The sequence below is a fragment of the Spinacia oleracea genome, chromosome 1 (genome assembly GCF_020520425.1).
Source record: "Spinacia oleracea cultivar Varoflay chromosome 1, BTI_SOV_V1, whole genome shotgun sequence".
NCBI classification, from domain to species: Eukaryota; Viridiplantae; Streptophyta; class Magnoliopsida; order Caryophyllales; family Amaranthaceae; genus Spinacia; species Spinacia oleracea.
Window position 1 is genome coordinate 121976162 of NC_079487.1, and position 26364 is coordinate 122002525.

At 31.8% G+C, this 26364-nt stretch overlaps 1 protein-coding gene and 1 pseudogene across 1 annotated transcript; both read right to left on the reverse strand.

Moving 5' to 3' along the window:
* Positions 1 to 3512: 3512 nt before the first annotated feature.
* On the reverse strand, positions 3513 to 17290 carry LOC110787430 (amino acid permease 4). Its single transcript, XM_021992054.2, has 7 exons — positions 17027 to 17290; positions 6929 to 7162; positions 6082 to 6175; positions 5744 to 5961; positions 5490 to 5629; positions 4816 to 5043; positions 3513 to 4055 (listed from the first exon to the last, which is right to left on the reverse strand). Exons 1-7 carry the CDS (start codon positions 17136 to 17138, stop codon positions 3627 to 3629), a joined length of 1455 nt encoding a protein of 484 aa, XP_021847746.1. The 5' UTR covers positions 17139 to 17290; the 3' UTR covers positions 3513 to 3626.
* A 4467-nt stretch (positions 17291 to 21757) lies between these two features.
* LOC110787407 (amino acid permease 6-like) lies at positions 21758 to 25725 on the reverse strand (annotated as a pseudogene).
* Between the last annotated feature and the right edge of the window lie 639 nt (positions 25726 to 26364).

Consider the following 26364-nt stretch of genomic DNA (forward strand, 5'->3'; position numbering starts at 1 on the left):
GGAATGACACGTGTCAATTCCTGGTGCGATTTTTTCCCGCCAAAAATCACTTTCCCAAAAAAGTGTATCTCTTTTATTTTCTTTTATTTTCTTTCTTTTTTTAAAAACTATTTATGTATGGAAACAAAATTTAGTTTATAAACTATAGCAATAATAGATATGACGTAATAATAATTATTCTAAATTGGTAATATTTTAGTCAAATCGCTATATTAATAATGAAAAATATATCACTCAAAATATTTTGCTCAAATTACCATATTAGCATTTTAAATATGCACATTAGATGAATAAATTTAAACGAGTATGGTAAAAATGTTATAATTATGCAGTAGTTTGGGAGATAATCCGTTAAATAATTTGTAAAAAAAAATTATCAAAATCCGTGCGTGTACGGGATCTAATCTAGTTACAAATATATTCATGATCTTTTCACATAAACTAATGTTATTTTAGCTATAAATTTGTGTTATTTGGGTGAACCATGCTTATTGTGTATTTATGCAACTTAGTCGACCATCTAAATTGTGTCGCTATTCCCCTCTCCTTTTTGTTAGTTTTGGTAGGTTGATGTGTACAATAATTTAAATAATTAACAAGGAAGTATAGGATATCATAATCGAATCCGAAATTATTATGCGAAAATGATAAAGATCACAACATGTGACCTTTAAGCTATGTCACAATAATGATATGTCATGCTTATGTGTCATGATTTAAATTGGAAACTAAAATATTTAACTTATATAACTTATTATACATGTTTTATTAAAAAATCTTAATATTCTAATTTGTTTCATTTTTTATGTCGACTACCTTATTTACATATTTTCATAGTAAAATTATTGCATTGATAGTAAAAATATTCAGATGACGCATAGCCTACGTGGCGCCTATATGTACCAATTAAAATTTGACACGTAAGATTGCGACAACTAAATGTTGTCCCAACTTGCGACCTTTATCATCACCCATTATTATGATCGAATTTGGGTCGAAATTTACCTTGTGTTAGGATTGAAGATCCAATTTACCCAACCCTACTTTTTACCACTTGGTTGAACTATGACATGTGGGGTTGTGCCTTTGTCGGTTTGTCCTGTATCAAACTTCCATTTCTTTCTTTCACCTCCTAAAAGCCACTTTATATAAGCCAACTAGTTTAGAATCCATACACGTACGGATGCTATTAAATTCATTTATTAAACTTAAATAATAATAATAATAATAATAATAATAATAATAATAATAATAATAATAATAATAATAATAGGTCCCAGTGAAATTATATGAACTTGAATTCTACTTAAATTCTATATGTATATATGACGTAATATTTACCTGGAATTTACTCTATAAGATGATTAAAAATAGAGTGATGCAAAATTTTAATTATTGGTTCTTTTCCTAACTTAATGAGATTTTTTAAAAAAAAAAATTTATTATTATTATTTCCATATTATGTTTGACATCATATTGTAAAATTATTTGATAAGGCGCATATTTTTTTTAGCATATGTTTTGAACCTTTAGAAACTATTCTTTCCATATTAGATAATTTAATAAATAAAAAATACAAATATGTTAAGAACTCACTAGGAGATGACATGTGTAATTCTTGGTGTGTCTTTTAGTTATCGACTAGATTAGGTCTCGTACACGCACGCATATTCAAAAATTATTATTTAACCATCTTTTTAATATAAAATATTTAACTAAATTTTTTATCCCTTACAATTAATGCGTAATTAATAAATCTTGAACGTATTCATTTATCAATCATACTTGCATGGATCTGGTCCACGCTATAATTAACTTAGACTGTGATATTTTAGGTGTTTTATAACATTTAACGATGACATGGACCAACACTGTTCGTGTTCGTAATACATGCGAGGCCATAATTTAAATTTTCGTGTCAATTACAATTTGGTTGTTGACTTAAAAATAACTTCGCTTAGGCGGTGTGTGTGTGTTGGGGTTGGGGTTGGGGTTGGGGATGGGGAGTGGAATGAATCACACGGTACATCAAGCTACAAATTAAAGTTGGATATAATTCAAATGCTACCATTGGAATTTATTCTCCAAGAACACTTAGTTGGCGTGGCTTTGGTTTGTTTTTAGTTAATTTTTTGTTTATGTCCAAGCATTTGCAACCAAAATCTAACATATTCATGGATTTTATGTCAAAAAAAAAAAAAACAAAAAAAATATATTCATGGATAGCCGGCCTCTAGTCATTAAGTCTAGATGAAGACCACTATTTTGGTCAATTTTCCTTAATACGGAGTAAAACAAAGTTAATTGGAGTCGAATACTTGTGTACGGGTCCAAGTATCATTTTCAGCTATTTTGTGTAAAAAGTTCCATGATTTTGGAACAGAAAAAAGTTTTGTTCCATCCATGGCAAAGTGTCAAAGAACCAACACATGTACTTGCACTCGTCTTTGCTACTCCCTCCGTCTCTAATTGTTTGCTCTATTTGGTATCTAAATGTAGATCTGACCCGAAAATCGACCCGTACCCGGCCCGAAAAAATCGGGTCTTAAACAAGATTTTGTGACTCGAAATCAGATTTTATCCGAACCCGAGCAATCCGAAAAGTAATGGGACAAAACCCGACCGAACCCGTTTCTGACCCGACCGATTGAAAATCAATAAATTTATAGTAATATATAAATGAGATTATGAGGAATTTTAAGCATAATAATCACGTTGTTGTTACAATTGTTGGGTGTAATATGATTTTATTTTGAATTATATGCCATTTTAAGGTTGAATATAATTGCACTAAAATATAAATTTGTGTAGGAAAATTTGTGAATTTATGACCAATTTTGTATATTTATTACCTATATTAAGGAAAGTATAATACGCGTTTGAAAGTCTCACAATGCGTTCGAACCCGAAAGTTCTAAATCTTGAACAAGCATTTGTAAACCCAAACCCGAAAATGACCAACACGAATTAACCCGAACTCGAAAATAATTTTTTAGAACCCAACCCGACCGACTTGTTTGACAGATCTACCTAAACGTATGATCGTGGGCTCGTGGCAATAAAGTGACTAGGGAAATGCCCTGTCTTATATTTTACAAGGTCGATAGATTACTCATTGTCGATTAATTAACATATTATGGTCAACCTCGGGTTAAGGGAACTATCGATATGTCACCCCTCTCTAACTCTCTTGTTAAATGCTTAATTGTTAGGCAATTAGCGATACTCTTAGTATATACTCCCTCTGTCCCTTAATACTCGCACCGTTTTGACTTTTTACACTATTCACATAATTCACTTTGACCCTATTTTATGTCTAGTATATGAAAACAAATATTAGTATATAATATATTATTGGCTCCATCTTAATATATATTTTCAAATATTAATATTTTTATAAAATTTTATAATATGTAGTTAAAGATATTGGTGGTCAAAGATGTGCATTGGCAAGCGTGTTCAGTCGAAAGTTCGAAACGGTGCGAGTATTAAGGGACGGAGGGAGTATGATGTTTGTCAAAAGAAAAAGACCTTGCTTCAAATATGGCAAACATCTAAATTTCATGTACACTCTCCAAGCATAGCTCTTTTAATAAGGCCAAAAGTCTAACAAAATCAACATCCAATCAAACTTTAAATTGGAAAGGCTTGGAGGAACCAAGAGCTACACTAACTCCCTGGATTGACCCAACAGCAGCAGCTAACGATACAAGGAAACAAAGCAGGTTAAGAAGTTGTAACATAGACCACTTCATGGACCATTTTTCGATCTTTGTTTTGGCGATGAACATCCTGACTGGGAAATACACAGACAATGGCCAAAATCCGAGTGACCCTAAGAACGCAAGAATGTCGTTGAAGAAGGGCATCGCCATTGCCAATGTGGTTGCTATAATCACAAACATGGTTCTTCCAGTAAGTCTGAGTAAGTTGATACTGAACAGAGTTTTTTTGCTACCTATTTTGATGGGATATTCTCCTTTTACAAATGTTGAGGTGGGCCACTTCTCGCTGGCACGTGACTCGATCAGCCTGTACACAGGCTGAGCAAACACCTGCTCCATCATGGATCGAAATAATCGTTAAACTAGGCGTTAGGAATTAAACACAACTTAGTTAAGTCGATAAGAATACGAAATGGGATTGAAGTCATATATAAGTCTTGTTTGGTTTAATATCTTGTTTCCTAGTTTAATTAGAATAGTAATTAGGAAACTAGATATATTTTTGGTACGTAACAATTTCTATAATTATTTAGAGGTTGAGGAGCAAATATAATTCTAGTAGATGTAGGTTTTTAGTTTAGCCTATAAAAGAGGGTTAGGCCTTGCTAGAAAATATGAGGGAAAAATACATGGGTGAGAAAAATCTCCATTGAGGTTATTGTGTTTTTTTGCAGGAACTTAATAATACGATAATATTTGAGGGGAAGAATCTAAATTTCCTCATAAACACTCTTTTATTATTGTTTTTGCTATTTGTTCTACATTATATTTGTAGGGTTTGTTCATAATCGTTCGTGGCTAGTGGTGTCAAATCGGGTCATCGGTTGATTGGGGGTCGGGTATAATCGGATAATGTAGTTGTACGGGGTTATTATGCTTATGCGGATTGAATGTGTGAATTTTGATTTTCGGGTCACTTCAAATTTGTCAGATATCGGTTAGATCTGGTCATTTTTTGACAGCCCTATCGTGACACGTGTTTGGTTGGGTTGTTCAATACTCTAAACTAGACTGATTCTATGCACTCTTAGGACAACTTTGTAAGTAAAAAAATGACTGAGGTAAGATCAGAATATCGTTTAATATATACCTGATATGCTCCCGCTAAGTGGATGACAATGAAGATGTTAGCCAAGTCTACTAACCAGAAAGGTTCGTAAAACCCGAACCCTGTTAACATGTTCCCTGGTGCACTATTTCCAAATGCAGCATAACCTAAGCATCCACACATCATGTAGAATGACGTTGTTATGAATACTGAGATTGAGTTTGCTTTCTTCATCACCTTATTCTCTGCAGGCTCCGATTTCAATGTATCCTAATGTGACAGATTGCGGACAAGATTAGAACATAGTTAATTAGTTAAGGGTGATGATAAAGGTCGCAAGTTGCCATAACATTTAGTTGTCGCAATCTTATGTGTCGCAGTTTAATTAATACATATGGGAGCCACGTAGGCTATGCGTCATCCGAATATATTTCCTACCAATTCAATATTTTTACTATTAAAATATGTAAATAAAGTATTCGATATAAAAAAGGAAACAAATTAGAATATTAAGATTTTCCTACATTTTTTGTACATATATAATAGGTTATATATTTTAGTTTCCAATTTAAATCATGACACGTCATCATTGTGACACGTCTTAAAGGTCGCATGTTGCGACCTTAATTTATCATTTTCGATTAGTTAATTACATGAACATTCATTAATTTTTGTTAGAGTTGGATAATGAAGCAGAAAGTATTTCTATTTTGTACCTGTATTTCGACCAGGACTTGAGAAAAACTGTAAGCAAATGCGATATCGCCAAGTGCTCGGAACATAGTCCATATCTTTTCAGCAGATGTTACATCTATTCCCACCTCAACTCCTGTTAATGTTGTCCTTCCTCCTTTCCCTGCATAATTCCATAATTAACCAAATAACCAGCTAGCTTCTAGCTAATTAATCTCATTTTATTAAGTATCCAGTAAGTAATTAATCGCGGTTAGGGGTAAATCAAATCAATCACCTGAGATGATCATGGTAAGTGCAAGTCCAATACCAATTGTGGAATACCCAAAAGACATAATCGCAGCAATAGTTGACAACCATGTTAGCTGATGAAAGTTGGGTATTTGAGACAAAAATATTTCAAAAAATCCTAAACCAATCATGTAAGGGTTGCAACTAAACTTGCAAGGGGCACCATGTCCTTTATTGTGAAAGCAATTTGACTTCTGGATTGCCCTGAAATATTTCCAGTCAAACCAAACACATACCCTAGTTAGATAATAGATATACACATTCATTTGCACATTAATTAGAAGCGAAAGTTTCAGTTGATAAAGCATATATAAAAGGACTTACACCATACTTATGGATGCAGTAATTGTGTAACCGATTACCATTCCACTTAAGTTGGCATACTGCACTATCCCACAAGCAATGCAGTTCAGTCTACCTACAATCCAGAAATATAGTTTTATCAGTCAAGGCAATCCGCATCTCCAAACTTAGGTTCTGTTTGGTAGGGCATAAAACGTTTTAATGGAAAATGATTTTCCCCTTTTCATTCATTTTATGTTGTTTGGTTGGGTAAGGAATGGAAAACAATTTTCCATGACTCCTCCAAAGGTGGAAAACCCTTTTCTATTTGAAAGGGAGGGAAACTACTTTTCCTTCTTTTCTCCTTACCTCCCTCTCCTTTCTTCCCCTCAATTTTCACAATCTTCTCCCATTTTCCTTTAAGTTACCAAACAAAGGAAAACTAGTTTGGAATTGCGTTTTCCCTTGGAAAATGTTTTCCATGGAAAATCATTTTACAATGAAAATGCTTTACACCCTACCAAACGGAGATTTAGGCAAGCTTGTGACGGGTGCTGCATAATTTATAATTGTGTATTTCTCCATCTATGTCAACTACTCCCTCTGTCCCGGAATACTCACAACGATTTGACTGGACACGCTTGCCAATACACAACTTTGACCATCAATATCTTCAATTATATATTATAAAAACTTATAATATATTAATATTTTGAAAATTTATATTAAGATGAGCAATATATTATAGGTTAACACTTATTTTCATATACAATAGATAAAATAGGGTCAAAGTGAATTTGTGAATTGTGTAAAAAGTCAAACCGTTACGAGTATTCCGGAACAAAGAGAGTAGCTTGTTAGTTCAATGATGCAGGTTACAGTATGATACCTAAATTGGCGCGGACCTCCTCCATGTATGTATAATTCCTCTTTCCGGTAACTGGATCAGGAGATCTATAACAATCTGCCAGAAGATTTGAAGTATAGATAGTGATGCAGGAAAAAATTACAAGGGTTGCAATTCCACCTATCCAACCAAGCTGTGCTGTGCCCCATGCTAGTGAAAGAACTCCAGAACCGATAACTGTTGTTATAATGTGTGCGCTTGCACTCCATACAGTCCCTATAAACACAAAATTCAAATTGGTAATTAATACAAGATTGTGAATGTAGATGGGATTAAGTTGAAGCTAAACTTCTATTAAGAATTCATTAAACGAAATAAGGTTCGATTCTGGCTACAGAGTCTATAACTAAATTATTTTAGAGTAAATTTTAATTAGTGCGTACACTAGGTTATCAGTTCATGTTTTTGTTGTTAAACGCTTAGTATTTAGATTACGAAAATGATAAAGGTCGCAACATGCGACCTTTAATCCGTGTCACAATGATAACATGATGACATGCTTATGCGTCATGATTTAAATTGAAAACTAAAATATTTAACTTAAATAACTTATTATACTTGTTACAAAAAAAAAAGGTAGGAAAATCTTAATATTCTACTCCCTCCGTCTCTTTTTGTTTTTACGTTTTCCTTTTTGAGTATTTCAAAAGGTTCTTTACATTTTCTTTTATATTATCACATAAATAACTTAGTATTCTATCAAAATTTGTGTCCAATTATTATTTTAACCAATCAAATTCATTGGTTCATTTAATCTCTCACACTTTTCCATTAGACATTAAATTTTTCTCATTTCCCAATATTAGAATTTTGATAAAAGTGAAAACATTATAAATAAACGTAATTTATCTCGTTTAAATAAAAAAAATTGAGGGATTTCAATGCAAATTAATTATTATTAAAACGCGTGAAAAATACCAAACGTAAAAAACAAAAAGAGACGGAGGAAGTAATTTATTTCCTTATTCATATCGACTACCTTATTTACATATTTTCATAGTAAATATAACTAGTATAGTACTCGTGCGATGCACGATTTATGATCTAAATATTTTTTTCATGAAATCTAAACTATAGTTATATACAATTGTCTTATGAATAGTTCCTATAGATATTATTCTAATTAAAATCTAAATCTACCACACTTGAAGCAAATTTGTTGGAGAACCTCCTATTCCACACAAAGATTATTTTGACCCTGTTCATCACCATGTCAACATATATAAAGTTATTTTCATCAATCTTTACTCTGATAATAATAACATATAATACTCGATATACCATCTACTAATTACCCGATTATATATCATCTACCAATTACCCGATCAATTAACATATGTCCACACTATCTACTTTATTCAGGTAGAGATGACTCTGAAGTGGGGTGCGTGCAGGAGATGGTCCCTCCACTTTCATACTCGCCTAACAATGTCATCTCCGTCTCCGCTACCCACGATAGTATATGGTCCCTCCACTTCCATGCCCGCCTAATAATGTCATCTCCGTCTCTGCTACCCACGATAGTATATGGTACGCATCCCCATCCCAACCTCAATCACCACCTCGCTGGATACAAAATAAAATTTATCCCACCTTCACCCCCCAAATATATACACCCGCCTCAAACTCACCTCTAGATCCAACAAAATTTACTATTGTGGATGAATTTTGACGTAGTGTGTTATTTAAGTAATTTTGTATCAAATATGATCAGTGATTCATCTTAAGAAATAAATAAGATCAATGATTCATCTCAAACTCACCCTAGACCCAACAAATTTATTTTATTTGGTAGGAGAGTTTTGAATTTTAAAACACTGTTCTTTTCTATAATTTAATCCGATTGTCTGATTCAAGCGATTGAGTGTAATAAGCAGAATATATAATATACATGTTAGTAGTGAAAAGATGTAGATATATTCATAATCAATTAGATGAAAGATAAGCTAGGAAGACGTTTCCAATCTAAGGCTCTGTTTTGTTCAACTTATTTTCATTTATTTTTAAAAATAATTTCACATAAGTTCAATCAAGTTCAGATAATTACAGATGAGTTAAATTCTGGAAAAATAAAGGTTGATTTACGTATCAAAATATTAATTTTGTACAAATTTTATACATAAGTGATATTGCATTCGTTGGATTAACCTATTATATATTCTACGGCTAAAAAAAATATTATTCACAAATAACTTAACAAAGCGCGCCTTAATACGAAGTGTTTTATTTAAGTAATTGTTTATCACTTATGATAAATAATTCATCTTAAACACCACCTTTTTTATTGCATACTAACCCTTATACTTTTGAGCATATATTGATTGACATTAATTTTTTTTAAATAATTCTTAAACTACTCCCTCCATGCCAATTTAAAGTGTTCATTTATCATGACAAATAATTTTAGTATAAGTTTTGAAGTGTGGTTATCAATTATTATTTTATTGAGAAATTAAAGTAAATAAAATGCAAGATAGTGATTTTTTTAATTGATGAGAGAGAGTGTGAGACCCTGGTATTAGCAGTGGGAAAAAAGAAGTAATAATATAATTGCATGTGGGCCCTTTCCTAAGTACTAATGTCCCAAAAGTAAATTGGGGTTCATGACTTGATTCATATATGACTATAAACCATAGTCCACCAGTTGTAGAATTTGATTTTGGTCATATTGTTCATAGTATTTGAGGAAGCACATACCAATTTTACACACTACCTCCGTTTCTAAATGTTCTTTACGCTTTCCGTTTTAGTTCGTTCCTGAAAGGTTTTTACACTCTACTTTATTCCATTTTTAACATATAAATTTTACATTCATTATTTCATTTGGCGCACTACAACATACAACTTTGAATATTGTGTATTATGTGAGTCTATCATAACTTACCCACTCACAATACTTTAATATGAATTTTCATCCACTCACATAGTCACATTGTTGGACAATTAATAGCCACTCATTTTCCCATTTGTTACCCCGCCATCACATGTTCACCAAAGTTCCTTAATTACCGTGCAAATAGTGAACTTAAAGATATTTTAGGAACGAAGGTAGTACTCGATCAGATATATTTCATTTTATACATTTTCTTAAAAGAATTCTTGTAACGATAAGTATAATTTAGTAATAGTCATATTTTAATTTCAACATATTATTATTTGTGAAGCTGCATATTTAAATATGTTCAAAATGCTATCCGTTTTTCTTGTAATATTAAAATATTTTTTTAATTACCATACTCATATGTTACTTTTGAAAATGATTTATTTTTAAAGAATATATAAAAAATATATTTTTGAATTTAGAAATATCAAAAGATATTTTTCATGAAGTATTTTTACGATTACTATAACAAAAATTAAACTAATGAAAATAAATATATTTTTATAATTAAAAATAATTATTTTAATTAAAGCAGAGGTAAATTATGGAGTGACGTTTATCATCATCACATTAATTTTCTCTCTTTTAATATAGTGTATAGATAGTTATCTTACTCATCGTTGGCATGCAACTTTAATATTCTAATTGTAAATGTTATTTTTCAACTTATATGCCAATAAAGACATTAAAAAAATCTGTATCTTTTATGACAACCTAATAACGACGGGTAAAAATCCCGTAGCAAAAGGGCTTTTGCGACGGGGATAACAACCCAACAAAGACGGGAACAACCGTCGCAAATGTCTTTTACGACGGGCTAACGACGGGATTTTCCATTAACGACGACTCTCTTTTATTACGGGTTTGCGACGGAAAATCCCGTCGTTAACCAACAATTATTTGTCTTTAGCGACGGGATTTCCTGTCATTAATAGTACAATTTCTTGTAGTGTGGAATAACTATATTAATTGAGTAAAAGTCATCCCTTCATTTATACGTACCTATTAATTGAATAATTATTTTGTTTAAATTTTAACATATCTTAGTCCACAATATTATGTTTTGAACACACGATCACCTTAAATAGTATGAAAGTATCCTCACAATCATATTAGTTTATAAGACTATATATACTATATTATTTTCTGGTTTTTACATAATACTGCAATGAAGCGCAATTAGTTTATAAGTGACAAAAACGTATCGATAATACAGTTTTCCTTATATATCTCCCATAATTTATTCTCCGGCTAATTATCTTCCTTATTATTTCATTCTAAAGTAGAAACAGGTCTATGATTTATGTACCATATATTTTATACAGTATGAGACCTTTTTAACAAAAATAAACCAAAGAAAATAATATAGTTTTATAATTAAAATAATTATTTTAATTAAAAGAGAGGCAAATCAGAGAGTGACATTTGTCAGCTTCACATTGATTTCCTCTCTTTTAGTATAATATATAGATGCATTGATAGTAAAAATATTATGATGATGCATAGTTTACGTGGCGCCTATATGTACCAATTAAACCCTAACACATAAGATTGCAACAACTAAATGGATATTTTACCAAACTGGCTACTTTTTCAATTTTATTTACCAAAATGACTACTTTTGAATTCTATTTCTCAAACTAGCTAATCCGTACTATTTATTTATCAAAATGACTATTTTGACTTTGAGTAAAAAAAATATTAAACTAGTTTGGTTTGGTCTTTTTTTACTCCGTAATGTATAGTGAACCAATTTTTTTGGATTTTTTTTTTTTTTACTTAAATGTAAGTAATTTGTATTTTCTTGAGTTTATTTTTCAGATGAACCATTCCCCTTTTTATCAAAAAAGCAAAAAACAAAAATGAACCATTTGCTTTGCTAATAGCCGCAAAGTATACTCAAATATAATCAATCCAAAACATAAATCACAAACCAAAGAACAATTACTCCGTACTTTATTTGTAAAGAAATAATAACTTATACTCCATAATTCCATATTATACATTAGAAAAAACTATAGTACAAACATAAGGAAACAAAATTAACATGCATTTGAAGTAGAATATAACATCTGAAACAAAATACATTCAATCAAAAGTTTCTTGTATTGTACGGAGTACTTAGAGTTTCGATTTCTTATTAGATTGAAACCAAAATTACAGAACATTGAATATAATGAAATATAATTGAGTCTCAAATATGCATGAAAAATAAGTCAGTTGGGGAAATTAGAAAACGCCAGGCTCCAATGATGTCAACTCAAATATAAGAAAGATAAAAAGAACCCAAAATTTATATAAAATCTGGTCGGAGTCCCTAAAAAAACCACATCGGTTCACTATTTTTAAAAAATAATTCAAACCAAACCGGTTCACTAAAAAAAAAAACTCAAACCGGTTCATTAGTTTTTATTTCAAAGTCAAAATAATAGCTAGTTTGGGAAATAAAATTAAAAAATAGTCATTTTGGTAAATAAAATTGTAGAAGTAGCTAGTTTGGTAAAAGATCCCAACTAAATATTGTCGCAACTTGCGACCTTTATCATCACCCATTGTAAATTATCACAATTATTTTCAATTAATTATTCTCTATAATCAAATAATCATACCATCTAATAAAATAGCTACGTACAGTCGTACACTTTGTCGATGTATAGTCGTCTTTTACGTATGTCGGTCTCATACTCTCAACTCGAGATAGAAGAAGATGGAGATTTGAGAGATCATCTGAATCGTTTCAAGGGTTTGATTAACCAACTGAATAATTTGGATGAAAAATTAAAGGATGAGGGCAAAGCTATTCTTCTACTTGTGTCCCTACCAAAGAAGTATAATACTGTGATTACTTCTTTGTTGAAGGGGAAAACAAAGTTGGCTTTGGAAGAGACTAGTGTTGTTCTTCTAGAGAACGAAAAATTGATGAAGCAAGGATCAGGTGACTCATCAGAAGGAGGAGCATTCGTGGTAGATGCACGTGACAAGAGAAATAAATTTGGTAAGAAACATAACCCTAATATTAAGTGTTTTTATTGTGGAGAGTTGGGTCATATACAAACTATGTGTCCTAAAGCAAAAGAAGATTTGAAGGAGTTGAAGAAAACTCGCGAGAAGGGACGTGTTTCGTATGCGGAAGGAGATGATGATGATTTTGGTGATGCTCTTTTGGTTCAAGACGATAAGGGGCCAAAAGACGGTTGGGTGCTTGACTCTGGAAGTTCTCATCACATATGTGCTAGGAGGGAATGGTTCTCATCCTATGAAGAGTGTGAAGGGAAGATGGTTACTTTACCGGATGGTAAGAAGGTAAAAGTTGACGGCATTGGTGAGGTTGCGGTAAAACTTTTCAATGGTCGTGTTCGGAAGTTAGCTGAAGTGAGGTACGTACCAAAGCTAGAAAGGAATCTAATTTCATTGGATAGGTTAGATGGTTTGGGTTATACTGTTATGGTGAACAACAGTAGTTTGGAGGTCACTAAAAAAGGTTCGGTGATATTCAAAGGTTGGAAGAATAAAAGAAATCTATTTGGGTTAGATGGAGATGTTCTTGTTCGAGGGGAGGCATTGTCGGGTGGACGACGATGTATCAATGGTGACCGTTAAATCGGTTGTGGAACCATATTGGGTTTAAGGGGAGGAATTGTTAATATTAAACCCAATATGGCAATGAGTTTCAGTTATGGTATATTACTGGATATTTATTTAGGAGATATATTATGTAATTGTATTCCTGTTTTACGAGTTGTATTTTAGGGATAGATTTGTCAGTATATTGCTCTCTCCTAAATTGTAATATTCTAGTAATATTGTGTTTCCTAATACTAGGACTAGGGTTAGAAAGTTGGGGTATATAAATAGGGATTTATATACCATAATGATGGATATGCTTGAGATCCTGAGCTTGAGCATAGTTTGAGAAAAACACTTGTGAGCTTGATTGATTGTATTGTTAATAACGATTTTGATTAATAATACAAGTTGGAACATGGGTTTACCACGTTATTTATATTGTTTGTGTTTTGTCTAGATTGTTATCTCGTACTATCCCTAACAAAAAATATTCGGTGACATTACCGATTTGCAAGAATCCGTCCACTTTTTCATTTCACCGGGTCCGCTACTATGACTCCCCCCCCCCACCAACCAAAATAACATAATTTTCTTTCCCATTTCCAATCTCCCTTGTAGTTTTCGAGCCATGAAACGAAAAAAAAATAGACGGATTATGTAACTTGGTACGGAGTACTTGGTAGTGCCACAGAAGGAAACTGAACTACGTAATTTTTAATTTTTTATATAAAAAACTGAATATATTATAACATCTTCAATGGTAATCTAATTTGACAATTAGCTTGTTAGAGCATCTCCAATGGTTGTAGCTAGAGACTTGTTTACATTTTTTAGAAATTCCAAGCTACTAGCTTGTCCATTGGAGTTGAAATGATGAATTAGCTTGGCAAAGCAAATTAGCTCATCTAAGCTAATTTGCTTGAAAAAAATTGGCCAATGAAATAATATTAAATTTAATTTAATTTAAATATTGATTGACAAATATAACTACATTAAATATCAAGCTAGTAACTAACTACTCCGTATTACAGTACTAACTAGTTAGAAAGAAAAGTAACTTGAAATATTATGTGGCATGACAAGTTAATTTAGAAATTAGCTTACCGTTGGAGATGCTCTTATGTCACATAAGATTTCAAGCTATTTTGTTGTCTAGCTAATTCGTGTTCCAATGGCTAGCAACTAGCTTCTTATTTAAATTTGTCCCACCTGTCCATTTGTCAATTAATTATTTGGCAATTTTGAGAGCTACTTGTTAGACAAATTAGCTTGTTTAAACTAATTTGCTTGTCCAAACTAATTTATTATTTTCACTCCAATGATCTAGCTATTAGCTTGAAACTTTTATAAATTTCAAGTTAGTCTCTAGCTACAACCATTGGAGATGCTCTTACAATTTTTCCTATAAATAACAAAATAATTCAAATTAGGATATAATCGATTTCCTACCTTTTTTTATTCCAATAATATTTTATTTATGGCAGCAATATCTAATTTCCTAATTCATAATGTTGTTATTTTATTCCCTTACTCACCACATCTTCATCCTTTATCTCTATGTTATCCAGCACATCATTTGTGATATTTAGCATTGTCATACTTTTTTCGCATTGACTAAGAAAAAAACTTAACATAAATTCTTTTTTAAAAGTGGTGTACACTAAAATTGTATATTGAAAAGTCAAAATGTTTAAAAGTTGCAATAAAAGTTATCTGATAAAAAAAAATTGCTTTAATAAAATTATTTCTTTAAAATCACCAATAATATGCAAAAGTAACTATATTACCTTTTCTCGTAAAAATAAATAAAAAACTATATTACCCTTTAAAATATTTATCCATCAAAAAAATTATAATATAAAAATTAATCTAAACATAAACACCTACTCCCTCCGTATTTTTTTAAGAGATACACTTGCCTTTTCCGACCGTATTTATTTAAGAGATACACTTGCCATTTTTAGTAACTTATCAACCTCACCATCTAATTAAATAATACATCTAATATACCCTTTCACCCACCATCCTATTAAACAAATATTTTCATAAACCCACCCCACCCTCCACCCACCAAAATGACATGGTTCCCACATATTTAATTATTAAAATATCTATCCAACCCCACTTGCTTTATTATTTTATTTATTCAATTATTCTTCTTAATACCCGTGTCCGACTAAGTATATCTCTTAAAAAATAAGGAGGGAGTAATATGTCCGAGATATTAAAACTTTAAAAGTAAAAAACAGAGAGTCGAAGGTCATAATTAATGCGGTCCAATGGTCCATGTCCTTATATACAAGATTTATCCACAAGTTGGCATGTCCAAAAGTGTAAAACGACCTTAGGAACAAATCCAAAATTACATGCATGGTCATAGCAACGAGACAGGGTCATACTCGGGGTGTTTGCAACTTAACTCACATGCGCGATCAGATCTCTTAGGGTGTGTGGTTCGCAAATTGGTGTGTGGGGTTGGAATCAGAAATGATATCAATGTGGTATGAGTTTGGAACTTAATGTTTTACTTTCTCATTCTTTAGCACTTACTATTTTTTCCACCGTTCAACTATTGTTTGATTTTAGTCTTTCCTTTTTTCATCTCCTTAATGATTTTAGCTATATCATTTGTGAGTTTCTTTTTCACTCGTTTAATTTCAATTATATAGATATATTTTTTTTTTTTGTGAATTTCACTTTTGTACCTAGCTAAAATTAGTTGCATGGGTTATAAATAATTTTTAAAAAATGAAATTTGTAAACACAATGCTAGATGTCAATTTCAAAAAAGTACATAGTGAAGTCCCCGTCAAAAAAAAATTAGTACATAGTGAAGTCCCCGTCAAAAAAAAATATATATATACATAGTGAAGAATAATATTTTCAATTCTATTGAAATTTAATATGATTTCAATTTCATTAATGGTTTTTATATACACAATTCAATACTTCCTTTATTTTTCTAATTGTTCTATTGTTTATCGAATTATTGAAAGACTAGTCAATCATTGATAATACAAATGAAGTGAACAATGGGTTTAGATTTTAATTACTTTGACTAAAATATTACAATGAATGTAATTTTAACCCCTTTTTTAATACCGAAATTAAACCCTTTTTTGGATCCTTTTTATAGCGAAATTGGACCCGTTTTTTTTTCCGTTGGTAGACTATAAGAATTTTTATTCGTACCCCAATTTCTCAAATTCTAGATCCGCCACTGCTTGAAGGTGTGAGGTATGGGTTTAAAATTTTCAACCAAACATATGGTGTGGGTATAGACCATTCTAAAGCCATACCTAATATCTAGAATTCACAAACCAAACACCCCCTCAAAACGCTAACATAGAAGAATAGAACATAATTATTATGATCTATTCGGGATGTCAATTACTTAATGGATACCGTCAATCCGTCATACCGAAGTATATATATCACTTAGTTAGTGCTACCAAAATTCTAACACTTGAAATCAAATCCCGTCTATATTTATTCTATTTGGGATTTTTTTTTTGACATAGTCTGTTTGGGATTTGATTGAAAGAAAAGGTAGAAAAAGATGATGAATGTTTGCTAGCTTAACTGATACGTGGGATTTGATTAAAAGAGAAGGTATTTAAATACGTACGTACCAGTTCTTTTGGGCTTGCCATCATCATCAAACTCCCCATCATCTGCAAACTTGTTAGCAAATAAATCAACAGCACCACCTTGCTGGAATTCCTCATCTTTCTTGCCACCCATTTTCTTTTTCTTTTTAATAAAAAAAAAACCAAAATTCCTGATTTTTGGAATAATGATTTTGATAAGAGGAAGCCAAAACACACTCTCTCAACTCTCAAGTCTCAAGTGGGAGAGACAGTGTGTAGTGGTCACTTGAGACTTGAGTTGGGTTAGTGTGAAACTCATGCTATTTATATACAACTTCCTCCGGTTAGTCCAAAACAATAATTAATGTCTTCATTTTTTAAGGAAATTTAATTTTAAGCTTATTATTAAATTTTATATTTTATCAATTAAAGTTACTCCAATTATTATATTCACATTCCTAAAACATGACACGTCTTTGAAAAAAAAAATTGGGTGAAAATAAAACGGAAAGGAAAGGAAAGAAAAGAAAGGGAAAATGTATAAAATAAAGTCAAACACCGGAAAATTTTGTTAACGGACAATCCAGCAAAAAAATTAACTTAGCTTCTTAAAACATTATTCATGTAAAATTGACTAGATTCCAAAGTACCGTATCGAATTAAAAGATACACTTTGACCAACACGTAGTTTTAGAATAATAAGTTGAATTTATTTAAAAAAAACGAAAGTGGGGTAGTTGGTGAATTATTTATTGTAATAAAAAGATGATGTGAGTAAGGGTAAAGACTAAAGACCAACGAATAAAAGCAATATTAATATAATTTGAGGTGGGGATCATGACAACCAAAAAAGGAAAGTATATCGTTTAATTAAATACGGCTGGTTAGAAAGAGTATCATTTAATTAAATACGAAGGGAGTATAAACTAATTTTTCTAAAATACGTGGTTTGATAATGTCGTTTATGACAAATATTGATATTCTCAATCCTATACAAGTAAACTTTATTAAGAAAAATAGACGAATTTTAGAAGATTTTGCATGATTAGTGAAAATTCATGTACAAAAAAATTCAAACAATCCTCAAGGATAGGGAGTACTTCGTATCATACATGATTCTCCCATCTTAATTTTGCAATTATGACTTTGGATATATTTCACATTTTAGTGAAAGGAAACAAATCTCTTTACCTATATTTTCAAAAAGTTAGTACCTTTAATTGAAACAAATTATAAATAAATTCTTTTGAACAAAAAGTCACCTTCTCACTGACTTTTACATACAGTCAATGGAGAATGCTTAAAGTCAAGTTCACAAGTGTGGTTGTTTTAAGTTTTGACCAATCACTATGATCTTGGTGGGAGGAGGTGTGGGAACGGAATGCTTAAAGTTTTACTCGTAGTGGAAATAAATAATTTTACATTTGTCCTTTTCGAAAATAATACTCCCTAGATGATTAGCCTATCATGAATTATACATGAAGTCGACAAGCTTTGATCAGGGATTAAATTAGAGCTGTCAAAAATTGACCGAACCCACTTATCCAACCCGAATATACCATAATAATAAAGAGTTGGGTCAAGATTTTCAACCTGTTTAATTAAATGGATTGGGCTAGGTTGAAATTTTCAACCCGAAAACAATCCGCCTAACCCGTTTAAGTTTAAGTAAGTATGTACTCCCTCCGTCCCTTAATACTCGACCTGTTTTGACTTTTTACACTATTTACATAATTCACTTTGACCCTATTTTATTTCTAGTATATAATATATTGTTGGCTTCATCTTAATATATATTTTCAAAATATTAATGTTTTTACAAGTTTTTATAATATGTAGTTAAAGAAATTGGTGGTCAAAGTTGTGCATTGGCAAGCGTGTTCGGTCAAAACAGGTCGAGTATTAAGGGACGGATGGAGTAATAGTTAACTGTAGAATGTTATTTGAAAGATTTTATTTCTCATTTTTCCTTCAACATTGAATAATTATTTGACGTTTTGATTAATGTTAAATACATATTGAAGTATAACTTTTTGCTATGAGATACGCCACAAAAAATCAACTCGCAATTCCATAGTCAAGTCAATTTACACTTAAAAGTGGGAAAAAAAATAATTAGACGGGTCAACTTCAGGTCAACCCGTTTATAGATGGGTTGGGTTGGATTGAAAATCTCAACCCGTTTAATTAAACAGGTCGGGTTGGGTTGGAAAAATCTCAACCCGTTTATAAATGGGTCGACCTGATTTCGACCCAACCCAATTCAACCCATTGCCAGCTCTAGATTAAATAACACATTCGAAATAAGTTGTTACGTTAAACATTTAAACTTGATAACACCAATTTACATGTTGGAGTTACTACTTATTAATAGGTCTGGTAAAACTTCTACCCAAAATCACTTTATCCAAATTGTACCTGATCCAACCTTATTCGAACTACTCGATAATCATTGTGACCCGACCTAAACTGAATATCACTCAAAATCGAACATATCCGAACTCGAAATTAACCCGGACTATTCTCCACCCGAATTGACCCGACCCAAAATGACCAGAATGGAAACCGATCCAAACGACCTTTAGGAATAGTTTCGTTAATGCATGTTAAGCATCTAGCTAATTGGTGCTTATTCGCAAGTTTATTAGTGTGTACATCCAACAATTCTACAATGGAATAATATCATACTTTAAAAGCATGAAGCATCTTTTATCCTATATCTTTATTTTAAACATATGGTTATATTCTTGATTAGGTTTAATTAATCTTTTCTTCACCTTTAAATCCATTTTTATCTTTGGTGAAGGCTTTATAGGCTGTTATTATACTTTTAAGGTTCCATCGCTTTTTTATATTTATTAAATATTTTTAAAGTTGATGTTTGGAACGTTACGTTATACTATCAAGTAGAATGTTTCAAACTATCAAAGTAAATCGTATCTATTAGTAAAAGGATAAACAAAGTTTGATTTCTCCACCCACCCCTCCTAATTGTTTGAAGTTGATGAACCAACCCTCAATTATTTAGTGCATGAAAATTTTAATTTGATTTACCGATTAGGAATTAATTAATAGCCGCATATACTGTTTAGCCAGTTGAAGTTATTATATTTCCTAATATAACAATGAGGCTATTTCCCTGCTACATTTGACGGATAGAAGTTACACAACAATTATTAATATTGTTTGTTTAAAATCATGTTAGTTTTTAACAATTTGAAATGAAAATAATCAAGCAACTGGTTTTGGATTGACGTACAGAATTAAGTAACACAACATTTATAAATGTTGTTTTTTACCCTTTAAAAAAAGAAAAAAAATGTGTTGTTTTCTTAAAAAAAAAATAACATGTAATTTCCTTAATAATTTAGTTAATCCAACAAAATCTCAAAGGCATTAAATCTCTATTGTATAAAAAAGCTCTTGAAAACTTTTGCGCCCTCGTGAAATAACTATAAATCAGCCTTACTTTACTAAGATAAAATTGTTAATTATATTTTTTAAAGTATTGGAATATTAGTTGCATAGCCTACATATAAACTACCAATTGTCCCGTCAAAAAAAAAAAACTACCAATTGTCTGTTGGTTCAATGGTGATTGAGGTTGAACTTGGTTAGGGAGAACCCGTGTTCGATCCCCCGCAACAACAATTGGGAGGGGAATAAAATCTATCCACCTAGAACTCGCCCCAAATCTGGATTAGCCCTAAGGGTGAACCGGGTGCTAACACCAAAAAAATAGCCCGCATATAAACTAGAGTTTTCAAAATGTTCGATTGAATGCGTCTCGTGCACCAATAGCTAGCTAGTACTCCGTATTAATCTGATAAGCATCTTATGGATAACATTAGGAGGAATTAAATATTTGAATGTCATATTTATTAGAGAAAATTATGAGTCCGGATCCTCTAGAGTTTTAATAAAACTCTACAAGGTAGAGTTGTATCTAAACCATACATTTTAAAATCAATGGCTCATATTGATTAGAAAAAATAGGAGGAATTTTGGAAAGATAATATATGAACCATTGATTTTTTATTCAATGGTTGATATGCTAAAACTCTACCTTGTAGAATTATTTTAGAACTCCAGAGGATCCAAAACCGAAAAGTATTGTTAGTTATGATATTTTGAAATCTAATCTCATGTTTAGTTTACTTTAGCAGCCACAGCAAATCAGCAAGGTGGGTTGGTCCGGTCCGATGACTATGACTGAGTGGGGGTTGAAACCTAATCTCATGGTTATCTTTCTTTTGTTCAATTTTGACCATGTGCTTTATATCCCACTTTGCATGATTGGTTTATTCCTTGAAGTCCTTGCAAGAAGTGCAAATAAGGCGGATATTTTACTTCACTTTACTCTGGGTAATCGTCTTTCCCTACAGAATTATGCAGTATTATGCTCTGTTCTGTTCGATATATTTTGACTTATTTCAGATAAAATAAGTTCATATAAGTCTTGATAATATAAGTTCATAAAACATTTTCGCACATAAATAAGTTTTTCTCATATAAAATAAGTTCAGTTAATTTAAATAAGTTCAGATAATATAAGTTCAAAAATCCGATACTATACTTGAGATGGATTTAGATAATCATATCAAAAATCCGATACTATATATAGTCATCTCATACTTGAGACGGATTTAGATAGGTAGGTTCAAAAATTCTATCTCAAATTAGTAATGAAATTGTCAAAATTCAGTCTCTAAATATTTGAGATGCAGGTTTATACGCTTGAGCCACTTCGAATGATATACTTCTTAGTTATTATAGTATACGATGTGTAAATTTCTTATTCGAGAAGTACAATTTTTTTTGTCCATGTATAGTGGTTCTTTAAAGAGTCCAAGCAAAACTGTGTGACATGTATGATTACAAATAAGACCCTAACAAATTTCTCATCCCATAACACTTTTTTTTTTATACAATTATTACTTAATTAATAATTAGTAAGTACTTTCATACTTTATAATGAAATGGCTTGGACGTACGAAGAGCTTGGGCAACTCCCTGGATGGACCCAGCAGCAGCAGCCAAGGAAACAAGCAAGCATAGAAAGTTCAGAAGTTGGAGCATACACCACTTCAACGACCATTGTTTGATTTTTTCTCGAGCAATGTGCATTTGCACCGGGAAATACACGGTCAAGGGCCAAAACCCGACTGACCCGAGCAGCGCAAGGAAGTCGTTGAAGAAGGGCATCGCCATTGCCAATGTGGTTGCTAAGACCACAAACATGGTTCTACCAGTTAGCCTAAGTAAGTTGAAGCTCAACACTATTTTGTTGCCAATTTTGATGGGGTACTCTGAGTTGACAAATTTTGAGTTGGGCCAATTCTTCCGGGCCCATGACTCCATTAGCAAGTATACGGGCTGAGCAAATACCTAAGTACTAGACCTGTCAAAAATCGACCCGACCCGAAAACCGACCCGAACCCGACCCGAAAATAATGGGTCCTGAACAAGATTTTGTGACCCGTAACCCGATTTTATCCGAACCCGAGCAACCCGAAATGTAATGGGTCAAAACCCGACCGAACCCGTTTAGGACCCGACCGATTGAAAATCATTGTATTTATACTAAAAAATGAGATTATGAGAAAATTAAAGCATAATAAACAGGTTGTTTTTACTATTGTTGTGTGTAATATAATTTTAATTTGAATTATACGCCATTATATGGTTGAATTTGACTAAATATAAACTTGTGTAGGAAAATTTGTTAATTTTTGCTCATATTTTGTATATTTATTACCTAAATTAATGAAAATATAATGCGCGTTTTAAAATCTCTCAACCCGTTGGGTCGACCCGAACCCGAAAGTTCTGGGTCTTGAACAAGCATTTATAAACCCGAACCCGAAAGTGACCGACCCGATTCAACCCGAACCCGAAAATAATTTTTTACAACCCGACCCGACCGACCCGTTTGACAGGTCTACTAAGTACCCATCATAAAAAGTACGAAGTATTAGTTAGCTCAATGCTAATTTTCTATAGTATCAATATTTCAACTATAAGCATAACAATGTTTAGGTGCACCCGAGATTATCTAAACTTTTAGGATATTTTCACATTTTAAATTCCAGGTTTTTGTATTTAACCGTTTATTTACCATCTTATAAAATGAAATGTTTTATATTTACCACCTCTTGACAAAGTTCATCCAAATTTCCGTCAACGTAGACCCTATTTACCAAACTTTTTTAATTAAAAACCTAACGAAAGAGAAGGAAGTTAAAATTAATTCGTTAATTGGGACCCACATGGACGGAGAATTGGATGAAATCCGTTAAAAAATGGCGAAGACAAATGTTCCCTAATTTTAAAGTACGTGTTAAGAATAAAATTACATTTTATAAGCTGATAAATGCAAAACCTGAAACTTAAAAGGTGGTAAATATGAAAATATCCAAACTTTTATTGCAAATAAAGTATGACAAATGACAAAATAGAATTAGGTACCAGAAAATATAGAAATGTTGTTATTGTTTAATACTCCGTACCTGATATGCTCCTGCTAAATGAATAACGATAAAGATGTTGGCCAAGTCTACCAACCAAAAAGGCTCATAAAACCCAAATCCAGTCAACATGTTACCAGGTGCATCATTACCAAATGCAGCATAGCCTAAGACACCACACACCACACATCATGTAAAATGTTGTGGTTGTCAAAACTGATATTCCATTCGCCTTCTTCATCACCTTATTCTCTGCTGGTTGCGATTTCAGCGTGTCCTGATATCATTATTCAGTACTAGTAAGTTCATTGCAAACTTTGTGAATGATCAGATGATAAAATCATAGTAAAATCTCAATGAAATTTTACTTGTATTTCGACAAGTACAACAGAGAAACTGTATGTAAATGCAATATCTCCAAGAGCTCTGCATGTCGTCCATATTTTATCAGCTAATGTTACATCTATTCCTACCTCCACACCACTTAATGTTGTCCTGCCTCCATTCCCTGAACAATCAATTATAATTGGGTGTCATTACTCGATATAATCATAATTAATTAGGGATCTATATCATTACTTAATTAAGTGCAAAACATAACAAAAAAAAGAAAAGAAAAGTACCTGAGATAATCCTGGCAAGAGCAAGTCCTATACCAATAGAGGAATAGCCAAAAGACATAATCGCAGCAAGAGTAGACAAAAAAGTAAGCCAATCATGTAAGGATTTGTGCTGAACTTGCAGGAAGCAGCATGGCCTTTCCAGTGGAAGCAATTAGACTTGTGCACTGCCCTGGATTAATCAATATCATATCACTTATACTTATACATGTCAATATCAAAATTGTAACTGTAAGCTAGCTACAAGGATTTTTTTTCATGTTTACTCCCTTTTAAGTTTCATGTTTTTGTATTTACCACTTTATGAAATGTAATTTCATATTTACCTTCTTAACTTTATGAAAAGTTTTATATTCACCCCTTTATAACGAAATTCATCATATTTTTCATCCATGTCAACTCCACTTAGGCTATGTTCTGTTCACCGTATTTCCACTTATTTCAGGAAAAAAAAGTTCAGATAAGTTCAGGAAAAATAAGGGTTGACCAAATATAATTTATAACTTAATTAAGTTTTGATAAGTTCACATAAGTTCAGGAAAAATAAGTGAAAATCAGGTGAATAGAATGCACTACCCTTAACCAACATCTTTAATTTTCCTCCTCTTTCATTAGGTTTCCAATTAAAGTAGTTGGTTAAATAGGGTTCAAATAGATCGAGAATTAGATTAAAACAGTTAAGAGGGAGTGAATTTAAAACATTTCATAAAGGCAAGGTGGTAAATATAAAAACATATTTTATAATATGGTAAATACAAAAACATGAAACTTAAAAGGCGGTAAATATCAAAATAACCCCAGCTACAATGAAGTCGAAAATAGTTAGACTTACACCATGCTTATAGATGCAGTAATTGTGTAACCAATTACCATTCCACTTAGGTTGGCATATTGTACTATCCCACAAGCAACACAACTTAATCTACCTACAATAATGATATAAAATTAAATTAAATTAATAAGGTCAATCATTTAATTTGATGAACAAGTAATTGTACAGATGCATGATGTTATGGTACCTAAATTGGCGCGAACCTCCTCCATATACGAGTAATTCCTCTTTCCAGTAACAGGATCAGGAGATCTGTAACAATCTGCTAGAAGATTTGAAGTGTAATACGTGATGAATGAAAATGTTATAAGTGTTGCAAGTCCACCAACCCAACCAAGTTGTGCTGTACCCCATGCTAGTGAAAGAACTCCTGAACCTATAATTGCTGTTACAATGTGTGCACTTGCTGTCCATACAGTCCCTGCAAAATATATCATTCAATAAATCAAGTATATATAAACGAATAATTAAGCAAATCATTGACAAAAATATATCAACAGCTGATGAAAAAGAAGAGAATTAATTTAAGTACCAGTTCTTCTAGGCTTGCCATCATCATCAAACTCAACTTCATCACTAAAAATCTTGTAATCAGCAGAAAATTCACCATGTTGTAACTTCTCATCATCTTCTGTGCCTGTCATCATATTTTATTTTATTTTATTTTATTTTCTTCCCTAGATGTAACTTTGTAGTAAGAATCACAGCCTCACAGGGTATATAATATATATGTTACTCTTTCTTGGATTTTCTCACCTAGAACTTCCAACAATATATATAATAATATAGAAATCATACAACAAGAACGATAAATTCAGGCGAAACATTTAGTTGTCGCAATCTTACGTGTTGGAGTTTAATTGGTACATGTATGCGCCACGTATACTATGCGTCATCATAATATTTTTACTATCAATGCAATATTTTTACTATAAAATTATGTAAATACGGTAATCAATATAAAGAAGGAAACAAATTAGAATATTTAGATTTTCCTACCTTTTTTTGAAACATGAATAATAGAACATGAAGTATAAGTTAAATATTTTAATTTCCTATTTAAATCGCGACACATAAGCATGCCATGTCATAATTGTGACACAGCTTAAAGGTCGCATGTTGCGACCTTTATCATTTCACTTGTATTTGTAGCACTCTTGCTTGAGTTAGTTGAGTGTAGTAATCGTTTTAAGGTAACGATTTGGTCAATTAGTCATGATCAGTATACGAATTTAAACAACAACTGTGATAGAGTAATTTGGACGAGTTATTGCATAGTTTAGATTTGGCTAGTCACAACAATAATTGATATGATACATCATTTTATATATGTGGGTCGATTTGGTGTGGAAATATGTTAGTGAACAACTGAATACTACAGGTATCTATATGTTTTTTTCCCCCAAATTACTACTGTATGTCATTTTATATTTGCCACGATCGAGCTGTTACAAACCAAAT

What these genes read in the sequence shown, in the direction of transcription:
- LOC110787430 (XM_021992054.2), bottom strand. Translation starts at nt 17,138, where the DNA reads ATGGGTGGCAAGAAAGATGAGGAATTCCAGCAAGGTGGTGCTGTTGAT. An exon ending in GGAGGTCCGCGCCAATTTAG is followed by an intron (nt 6,176 to 6,928) that starts GTATCATACTGT and finishes TCTGGATTGTAG; the next exon opens with GTAGACTGAACTGCATTGCT. An exon ending in ACTTACCATGATCATCTCAG is followed by an intron (nt 5,630 to 5,743) that starts GTGATTGATTTG and finishes GGAATTATGCAG; the next exon opens with GGAAAGGAGGAAGGACAACA.